The sequence below is a fragment of the Corvus brachyrhynchos genome, unplaced genomic scaffold (genome assembly GCF_000691975.1).
Source record: "Corvus brachyrhynchos isolate BGI_N302 unplaced genomic scaffold, ASM69197v1 scaffold94, whole genome shotgun sequence".
NCBI lineage: Eukaryota > Metazoa > Chordata > Aves > Passeriformes > Corvidae > Corvus > Corvus brachyrhynchos.
The window spans coordinates 459,664-470,746 of NW_008238330.1; the positions used below are offsets into that span (position 1 = coordinate 459,664).

The 11,083-nt window shown below is 39.7% G+C and overlaps 2 protein-coding genes across 3 annotated transcripts in view; one reads left to right on the forward strand and one right to left on the reverse strand.

Moving 5' to 3' along the window:
* Positions 1-2,899, forward strand: part of YAE1D1 (Yae1 domain containing 1) — a 23,516-nt gene extending 20,617 nt beyond the window's left edge. The window contains exon 5 of the mRNA XM_017734618.1: positions 2,869-2,899. Within this exon, the coding sequence (XP_017590107.1) occupies positions 2,869-2,884 (16 nt within the window). The 3' untranslated portion in view covers positions 2,885-2,899. The remainder of the gene's footprint in view (positions 1-2,868) is intronic.
* Positions 1-11,077, reverse strand: part of LOC108446823 (mediator of RNA polymerase II transcription subunit 1-like) — a 26,483-nt gene extending 15,406 nt beyond the window's left edge. The window contains exon 1 of one of the 2 annotated variants that reach the window (XM_017734611.1): positions 10,859-11,077. In XM_017734611.1, the coding sequence (XP_017590100.1) occupies positions 10,859-10,925 (67 nt within the window). In that variant the 5' untranslated portion in view covers positions 10,926-11,077. The remainder of the gene's footprint in view (positions 1-10,858) is intronic. The other variant, XM_017734612.1, reaches the window with a different exon arrangement.
* Positions 11,078-11,083: the final 6 nt, after the last annotated feature.

Below are 11,083 nucleotides of genomic sequence, written 5' to 3' on the forward strand. Positions count from 1 at the left end.
TGTAGGGAATTAAAAAAAAGGTATCTATAATGTTTGCATTGTATATGTGCATCCTTTTGTGGCCACCTTAGGTTGCAGTCTGCTTGTACATAGGAATCAGTGCACAATGGCAGTGTGAGGTTCAAGGGTTAATCCTGAACCTTTGTACAGGCACTAGCTCAAAATGTGGTTACTGGGGAATGTCAAGGTCTACAGCAAGAAGAGCACATCTCCTACATAAACCCTGGGTGGCACTGTTTCAGGACACCTTACAGCAAACTTTCTGCTTTCAGCTGTTATCTGTCATGCTGTAGTACCTGAAAGTCTCATAGCATATAAAATAGATTATTTTTGACTTGTTTGTAGAAACCTGAGTAGAAACTAAATAGTTCATTGGCCTCACTAAGATTACAGAAAAAAACTAAGCATGGGCTTAGGAATCCCAGGAGAAGTGTATGTCAAGCATACTAGTTAGAGAAAGCCACTGCAGCTGAATGAGTTAAATATATTTGCATTTCAGCTTTTACAAAGGAGGTGAACTGTGATTTCAAAAGTAAATTGATGATGTAATTCAAGACTTGTGGCAGATCACATTTCTGTAAAATTATTAGTTTGGTGTATGCTATTAAATATTAATTTGCTTTTTAACCTGACATTAGCAGCGACCATAGCTATAATCATGAGCTTTACCTGTGAATTGGTGCATGAATTTAAAACATGTTTTCAGCATTTCTAGGGGATCATTTTAGCTTAGGTTTGTTTTAATAATCTATCAAAATGTTTTCTGCTGAGCAAGAACATGTACTATGGCCCATGTAAAATAGGTTGCCTCAGGCCAGATCATAGGAACGGGTATGTGCAAATATGACATACCACAGCTTGGTAGTGCTTAGTATTTTTGTGGCATTTTTCATAAATGTTTGTGCAGAGCTCTTTGGAGTCTCTGTGATCTTGATACTAACTCCAGTGGTTTGATCATGTCCTGAATAAGCAGAAAAGTAAATTATTTGCTGACTGTCTTGAAGAGAACACTTCCAAAACAATGGAAGAAAACATGCCACAGCGTACCTTGTCTGCATAATAGCTGTTCTGCAAATAAACAGAGGACTTCAAGTTTAATTAGTCACAGTACAGTATGGCTGATAAGCCTAAAATACAAAAAAATTAAAAACGCCTTTTTCATTGTGCTCAAACATATGTATTTAGATAAATGAATTTGCATCATTTTTCCAGGATAGAGACTGTGCCAAATTTTCATAACACAAATATTTCAAGACAATTATTAGCCTTCACTTAAAATTGCAGGATTGGCAAAAATCACATATAAGAAACAGAAGCTTAAGCATTATCAGAAAGTTCCTCAGAATAAGGTGCTGTTCCACTATTCAGAACTGTCGTATCAAATTACTGCACTCAAGAGATGAGTTAAGAGTAATGAATAATTAAAAATGTTCTAATTATAGCTTCTCAGGCATATTAAATACACAAATGTTTAACTGGGTCAGTTCATGGGGAAAAAAAAAACAAAACAACAAAACAACTGGACATGCATTATCATGAGTATAGAAAATAATCAGAATTAACGCATGAATCCTGCATGCCCATCCGCTCTGGATTAATCTCTCTTTGACTGTTCACCAAAAACTGCTGCTGAAAGAATCCTTCATGTGCCCAGTTACTAAATAAGTTGTCCCCAGAGTAAATCCTCTTTGGCTCTCAAATAATTGCAGGTTATCTTATTCCCTTTTAAAGGGCATGCTTCTTAAGGCACCTTTTGAGAAATTATTACTACTTGGTTTATTTTTGTCATGGTTGTCTGCATCTTGCTAAATTCCTGACTCTGTAATATGCTTCACAATGCATGGCCTGGGCACATGGTGTTTCATATGAAAAATAACATTTTGTAATTTCATAGTTCTAACATTTCTGATGATTTTCCATTTCATTGAATGGTAATTTGTTTTTCTGAGAAAGAGTCTGTTGGGGAAGATGAAACAGGAAAGCCTTATAAATATGATTGCCTGACAAAAGATTTTGGGAATATGAAAACTATAAGCGACATCGAAATGAAAGCCACTTTTGAAATACCAAGTCTTAGTTACTGAACAACTGGAAAACAATGGTATGGCCGACTGAAGGTAATCCCCTCTTGATTGAACAATACCCTCTGCTTGCAAGCAGGTCCAAGGGTCAGAGCAGACCCTACTAGCTCAGCAGAAGGGGTCCAAAGAGTAGTTTTTAGAAGTTAAGATGTAACACTCTATGGTAATATAAGAACTCTTTTAGGCTGTATGTAAATGCTATAGGATTTGTATCTTGTATTAGATTGGTTAGTGACAATTAGAATATTCAGTACAGAAGATGATTTATTGTATTGTAACCAGGACTTCAGACACTCTTACTACACTCTCTCTCACAGACACTCTTATTCCTCTCTCTCTCTCTCTCTCTCTTTCTTTACTTACCCGCTTGCTCTCTTGGGCCTGCTCCAAGCTGCGTCTGGCAGCTCTAAGCAGTGCCCCTATACCCACGCCCTTTGCAATAAACCGCATGTTCCAAGATCTGACTTCAGAGATCTCTCGTCTCCGTCCGTCCCGACCGTCCGACCCACCCAAAGCTCCCGCAAGAGTCAACATATTTCTCATTCATATTATTGCATGAATTCAATTATTTTTTTCAGTGAAGATACTCTAGATTTATTATAGAACATAAGAAACCTTGGCTTACTGTTGATACATTTTAGTGACAGCATTTCAGAAAATATTCCAGGTATTTCATGATCAGTGCAACATTGGTAGGTTTTTTTTGTTTCTGGTTTCTTTTGGCATACTGAGGGTTGCTTTTTTTCTATTAATCCTATATCTAGTCTTGATTCTTTTTCATCTACAGAATAAAATCAAAATAAATCACCAGCAATATATCTTTACTGGCCTGCATCCAGCACTTTATTGGAATTGCATCTTTCCAGAAGCCCTCAGCTGAACTGCTGACCAGAGAAAACAGTGGCTACATAACAGCCCACAGTAAGTCTAAATACAGAATTGGGGCCTGGGGCAGTCTCTGAAAACCAGTGGTTCCAGCTAGAACTGCAGGATGTGTAAGAGATGTTGCTGTAAATATGAGGTCAGAGCTAAAAGTGTGTTCTTTCACAAAGTGCCATGGGATTTTAGAGTGATCAGCAGTGACAGAACTATAAAATGGGCACATAACTGGAACATGAATTGATGTTCACAAAAAATGATGAGCATTCAAACAATTCCTTTATCTATCCTAGGTGCTCTTCCATCTAAGGCAGAATAAACCCAGTGCTGCTTAACTTTTATCACCTATAGCTTAGTCTGATAGGGTCTATAGTTTATGGCTTTACAACCCATAAAAACTACAGTATGCTTTGTTATCTTTCCTTCAGTCTCTACATCATGTCCACAGTTACAGAGTGTGAATATTTAGCTCCTGAGAGTAACATCAGAATGTTGATGGGTGCATTTTATTTCACTACAGCCATATAGACTGAGCCAGTTTTACTTCACTACTTACTGAATAGCACTTCTGGCACTTAGTCTGAGACACTTAGCATTGGCAGGCTTTGACTATTTCCTCCTCCTTCACTGAAAGTGATTAAGATCCTTCAAAGCCAAAGGCTGTATAGACAAACATCAGAAAAATAGGTTCATAGCAAATGACCATGGATATAGAAACACATTGACACAGACAGGGCATATCTTTTCCTCATAGTCAAGATATGACTAACATTTGATTTCTGCTTGACATTAGCAATATAATCTCCAAGTAGTTCTTGTCTAAATATTTTCCCAAAGGCCCTGGATCCATGTGACCACAATTTAAATAACCTCATGAACAAACATGTGAGGGCTGCCTTCACGTGTGTGCATTTTCTCTTTAGACAGTTTCATAGGACACCATGATTGCTATTCATAACTGAACATTTGTTTCTTTTTCTACATCTCTTATCTTCCTAAGAGTCTTCTGATCATTTTTGTAACTAAAATCAGGTGTTGCACCATCCTTCATGTTCTTCACTGACATCAGTCAGCATGAAATCAATGGAACCCATCACTTGAGAGCTGCCACAGCTCTCCTTCAAGAGAGAGATAAAGTGAATGTAGCTGACACATAATCTGCACAACAGGGCAAAATTATGCTGAAGGTCTACATTGAAAATGTTACTGGTAGAAGATGGGGGGTGGAGGAGGAGGGAGGGAGAAAGGGGAGCTAAGAATTAGTTGAGGAGCTGAAAATAATGATAAGCACTGAGGAGATCACTGTTGTAGTGAAGAGGTGTAATACAGAAAGAGAATAATTGTGCTTAAAGCAGCTCTCCACCAGTATGTCTCAAAGCTAACCACACAGGAGCCAGCTTTAATTATCTTGTTTTTCCAGACTGGGATGCAGAGAGATGGGGAGAGAAAGTGACTCCTGAAAGGCTGGCCACAGAACTAGGAACCAGACTGCAATTTACTGACTCTACTCTAGCACATCCCCATTAGAAGTAAGAATGAAACCAGCAATGAAAGAAAGAGGTGGAGAAAGTGACTAGAAAATCACAAGAAAAAGACATGGAAAAAAATGCGATGTAAGTATGAAACCGTATCAAATATGAAAAACAGAAGTAACAGAAAAAGAAGAACATGAAGAGCAGAAAATACATAAAAAGGAAAAGATTCAATAATTACATAGACAACACTAAAATTTGAAAATGATACAAAATTTTGTGTTATTTTAATAACAGAAAAATGAGATGAGTTTAGGTCTACTTGGAGCTATTTTAAACCAATATTGGTTTGGAGATGATTGTTCAGCTTAAGTGTTCTGGTTGAATATATATCAGGATATGGATTATATAACATGCAGAATAAAAAAAGAAACAGCACTCAGTGGCAAGTACTGATTTCAATAAAATAGCATGTGGAAAGGACACATTTTTCAGGAAAGGCAGTACCAAAGCTCAATCCCAACAAATGCCAGTTAAAGATATTACACCAGTGCCATGCAGATAGGTACTCCACATAAAGTACACATTTTACATCACTCTATGTTGGTTAAACAATTTGACACTGCTTTTCATATCTTATGTTTTAAAACTGAAGCTAATTTAACAATGAAGACTTGTTATAAATATATGCAATACACATTCAATTATACATTTTAATGCTTTTATATTTTTAGACACTTGGTAATTCCTTAATTCTGTTCTTAAAAATTTTTAAATGTTCTTAAATCTTTTTGTCCATTCTTATATATTATGAACCAACTTCGCTGTAACCCTCAACTTTCAGATTTTCAGGTTCCTAGTCACCTACTAGAATGATATAATTTGTCCTATTGAATGACAAGATGAATGACTGCAAACTCATCATTACTCATGAATTCCTTGTTATTCAAGTCACTTAACCTTACTTTCTTTATAGGGATGATGCATTTGGGGATGAATCTCTTCAAACTGGTAAGAAAGCTGTAAGTGTTAAGAACCATGACTAGCTCAGATGGAATACTGAGAATATTGTCATTTGGACAGCTAAAAGAGCTAAGGAAATTCAAGTATCTCATTACCCAACATCTTATTACAGTCATCCCACTATGGGTTTTTTAGAGTGTATGTGTTTGTTTGCAAGTGTAGGGATACACAGGTGACAGGTCTGCAGGCAGTCACAAATGATGTGAAGCTTCTGGGAAGCTGACAGATTAAGATGTCCTTGCACTGAACAAGAGTAGAAGGAACAACTGTCCACACAACCTTTGTGTGTGTTTGTTGATTTGTAGCGTTCAGAATCTGTACTGAATTGCATATTTATTTATCTGTGCACGTCACAAAAACATTCCCCAGGTTGTATGTGCTGAAAAAGCATAGAGAAAGAAAGACTGTGCCTACAGAGCTTAACCTCTAATTGTAAAAGGGAGATAAAAGCTGGGATGGGAAATGGAGGGACTGGCCAAGATCAGAGCAAATTAGTGACACTGTGAGGTTATTATGTAGTTCAACCCCAGCTGGCAACTAAGTACCTTGCAGCCCCTCACTTACTCCCTTGCAGTAGGGTGGGGGGGAGGGGGGGAGAACCAGAAGGTGAAAAGGCTCAAGGGTTGAGATAAAGACAGTTTAATAGGGAAAGCAAGAGCCACGCGTGCAAGCAAAGGAAAACAAGGAATTAATTCACCACTTCCCATGGGCAGGCAGGTGTTCAGCCACCTCCAGAACAGCAGAGCTCCACCATGTGTTACTTGGGAAGAAAAACGCCATCACTCCAAATGTCCCCACTCTTCCTTTTGCTTCTCCCACTTTTTATTGCTGAGCATGACACCGTATGGTATGGGTCATACAGCACATCCCTTTGGTCGGTTGTGGCCAGCTGTCCCAGCTGTGTCCTCTCCCAACTTCTTGTGCACCCCCAGTCTCCTCCCTGGTGAGGCAGTGTGAGAAGAGAAAAGGCCTTGAGGCTGTACAAGCGCTGCTCAGCAATAACTAAAACATTCCTGTGTTATCAACAGTGTTTCCAGCATAAATCCCAAGCATAGCCCCACACTATCTATTGTGAAGAAAATCAACTCTACCCCAGCCAATACCAGCACAGAGTAGAACTAAGATTACATGAATTCCAATCCAGTTGTCTGTCACCTAAGGCCTGGAGTTGTACTGCCTAACAGCAGGCACCAAAATAAGCTTTGTCACATCAGATTTTCCTGCTAGTTTTCAGAGAGAAACAGGCACACTTAGAAGGAGATCTGACCACCTCCCACGAGTAGATACATCACTGTCTCAAGGCAGCCATCACTCTTGGTTGTGTGAAATGGGAGCTACATCCCAAGTCTGCTCTTGGGCATGCCAGTTATTTATCTCAAGAGTAGGATGTCCTTAAAACCTTACTATCTCTTACACAAAAGCACAGAAAAGCACACAAAGTTAAACTTGAGGAGTAGGAGTATGTTAATAATTAGCCAAGTAATTCTTCATTGTTACTTAGGTTTTCTCACAACTGGTACAAACTGAAGGTGGATAAAAGCTTCTAGCTCTTTCCTTTCATTGGGGGGTGATTCTCCTCAGAATACATGTGAATTTGGGGAGGGTAATTTCTTTTCAACTGTCCTGCTACTTAGGAACTCTATTAAATCACAAATACATTTTATGCATCCTTATGCATTGGTAATAAAATGTTGTCTAAAGAGTTTTAATACAGTTGTGCCACCAGCCTAAAAGAGAAGAAATTAACCATAATACCATGAAATCCTACTTCCATGTATCGGTTTCAGTTCAGCAATACTTCACAACACAAAGGCCCACACACCCACAGACCCAGCAGACAGCAGGGTAATCAATTCTGGGCTGAAATAGGAGGGTGCCCTCAAGAACCAGTAAGTGGTTTTGTTCCTCGTCTCTTTTGTCCCTTCAAAAAATTAAGTCTCTCTCACCCTGAAAGATTTATTGAGCACTTAAAGGAAGAATGGATGTTTTATGCATGATGAGATGGTTTTCCAAAGAATGTGGTTCATTTATTCATGTCAACAGAAATCTAAGATAAAATTACAGTGTTAAATTATACATACTTTAAATATAAATTGTGTGCTACTAAATGTGTGCTAAAGTAGAGAGAACAAGTATTTTTTGTTCTGTGGGAATGAAAGTTGCACATCAATGTTCTTCCCAAAGATTCGGACATGTTTTGTCTGACATGTCCACTGTATCTTTAGCTTTTTAAAATAAATGAAATCTTTGTCAGTTGATTTCTTAGTTGTATTAAGGTACATAATGCAAGTACTACTAGCACACAATTAATTACATCTCTGCTTCATTATTCTACATAATTTTTCCCTTGAAGTATTTTATGTGCAGAGCTGTACTGGCACATATGTTAATACATAACAAAGGACATTCATTACCTACACCCTTTGTAACCGCATTGCAAATGTCTACTACACTGCCTGTATGGTTTTAGGTACCTGTTGTAGCATTTAAACACCAGAGAGCAATTCAAACCTCTTGCTGCCTTGGGCTGTGAACCCTAAGTTTTTATACAGTCAATGGAGTGAAGTAGTTGCTCTCCTCTGACCAGGTGTGCTCTCACACTGAGGAGACAGAATCATGCCCTAAAATATTCCAGGTAATCCAGAGATGCTCTCACTATGGTCACATGTTAGCAATTGAATAGGAATTATTAATGTAGTGCATTTTCATGGAAATACTTCTTTTAGTTTTGGGTTAAAGAGTTCATTTTTTTTCCACTAGGTTTAGGTAAGGTGCCAGGGGACACATCCAAGATAAAAATGAAGGGTATACTATAAACTGGTTTTAATTGCATTATAACATGCAGTTTGGACCACGAAACAAAAATTCAAAATAATTTTTTTTTTGTCTTAAGATAGCGCTAAAGAGAGATCAAAAGGACAAAGATCACGTTCATTAACAAGCAGCATGGTGCAAAATGGGGATGAAGCCCCTCCCACTGTAAGTGAAGAGCAGGTTCAAGACCATCTGATGAAACTGAATGGCCACAAGTCCATGGGGCCTGATGAGATGCATCCCAGGGTCCTGAGGGAACTGACTGATGTTGTTGCCAAGCTACTCTACACCGTATTTGGAAAGCCCTGGCAGTCAGGTGAAGTCCTCAGTGACTGGAAAAAGGGAAACATCATTCCTATTTTTAGAAAGGGGAGAAAGGAAGACCTAGGGAACTACATACCAGAGATCCACAGAACTACATACCAGAGACCTTCCCTTGCCTGGGAAGACTGTGGAGCAGATACTCATGGAAACAATGTTAAGCCCATATAAGAGGATGAGATGATCCAAGACAGCCAGCATGGCTTCTCTAAGGGCATATCATGCCTGACCAATCTGGTGGCCTTCCACGATGGAGTGACAGCAACAGTTGACAAGGGAAGACTAGGAAATTGACAGATGTCAACTACCTAGACTTCTGTAAGTCCTTCGGTAAGGCAGTCCCACATGACATCCTTATCTCCAAATTGAAAAGACATGGATTTGATGGATGGACTATTCAGTGGATAAGGAATTGGCTGGATGGATGCAGCCAGAGTTGTGGTCAGTGCTCTTATGTCCAGGTGGAGGCTGGTGACAAGTTGTGTCCCTCAGGGGTCCATCTTGGTACCAGGGCTGTTTAATACCTTTATCAATGACACGTCAGTGGGATCGAGTGCACCTTCAACAAGTTTGCAGATCCATGAAGCTGAGTGGTGCAGCTGGCACAACAGAAGGAAGAGATCCTATCCAGGGGGACATCGACAAACTTGAGAAGTGGGCCCATAGGAACCTCAAGTTCAATAAATCCAGGTGCAAAGTGCTGCACCTGGGTTGGAGCAATGCCAGACATGAGTCCAGACTGGGAGAAGAACTTGCTGAGAGCAACTGTGCTGAGAAGGACTTGGACAGTTCACTTGCAGCCCAGAAGGCCAATGGTATCCTGGGCATTATCAAAAGAGGGGTGTCCAGCAAATCAAGGTAGGTGATTGTCCCCCTCTACTCTGCCCTCATGAGACCCCATGTGAAGTGCTGTGTCCTTAGCATAAGAAAGACGTGCACCTGTTAGAGAGAGCCCAGAAGAGGCCACAAAAATGGTCAGAAGACTGAAGCATCTCTCCCACAAAGACAGGCTGAGAGAGCTCAGGTTGTTCAGCCTGGAGAAGAGAAGGCTCTGGCAAGAGCTCATTGAGGCCTTGCAGTACCTAAAGGGTAAAAAGAACAATGTCTTATATGGGCAGATTAGGGACAGGACAAGGGGAAAATGGTTATAAACTAAAAAATTAGATTTAGATTAGATCTTAGGAAGAAATTCTTTATTTTGAAGGTGGTGAGGCACTGGAACAGGTTGCCTAGAGATGTTGTGGATGCCCCATCCGTGGAAGTGTTCAAGGCCAGGTTGGATGGGGCTCTTAGCAACCTGGTCTAGTGGGTGTCATCCTTGCCCATGACAGGGGGGGTGGAACTAGACAATCTTTAAGGTCTCTTCCAACCCAAATCCCCCCCCCGCACCATTTAACAGAATCCAACATTTCTTTGTGTAAATGGACGTATTTTGATATTTTAATCAGAATGAATTGCATCTGGATTGCTATCAGTTTCTCACACTCTATGGAATTTACAAAAACTAGCTCGTACTGGAATGTAAGGCCAACAAAATTAAATTCTAGAGGGATATGTATTAAACACTGGCTAAATGATGTCAAAAATGTCAAGATGTCAAAAATTTCAGAGAACAGAGCACAGAGAATAACAATGAAAATTTTAAAGTGCACCTGCTTTGCAAGCGAAGTGGAATGGCTCCATGAAGTGAACACCGATGTGAAAGTTTTTCATCTGAGGTGATGAAATCTGGAATTTGCAGACTTGGAAACTACCTTTGGCCAAGCAATATGTGGAAGAGGGGATCCTTCAAAACCATTTGTATTGTCTGTGAATGGTTACAGTGTGAAAAACAAAGATGCACACTGAGCAGTCAATTTTGATATTATGCTTAGGTTTCATTACATCACTTAGATAATGAGTTTAAATCATGTTTTGTTTGCAAAAGCTCCCCTTTATGTCCACAATGTAGCAGTAAAAGATACAGTTGTTAAGGCACTGTTGCTATTATTATTTGAATGATTGTAATTAACATGGAAACTCTCCTAGCTCCCTGTTTGGCATCTATAAAATCCTCCATGCATGGAGTGGTCCATTACTATAAAAAAAAAACCCAACAAAACTCTTAAGAGTCTCACTGCTTCATGTTCCTTTCTGCCAGTGATAATTTTCCCTAAATTCAGTATATCAAATGCTTTCTCAGATTATACTTGTAGCCTAAGGAAAGCTCCACTGAAAATAATTGTGTTTATAAACCTAGCGACAGATGTCGGGAATTTATCTCCTTACCATGGCAGGACACGCCTCCTCTATTCTCCAGATCGGGGATTAGCTGGGGGAAAGGAGGGACGGACATCGAGCTACAATGTTTTCTCACCGTCTCCCTTAAGAGTTTCGCCTGAAACAAAGGAGGAGAAGCAGGAAAGGAAAGCAGGTGCCATTTGAGGCTCGGAATTACGGTGCCGTGGGACAAGCGGGACACGGCCCCACACCGGGACGACCCGCCCGGGGAAG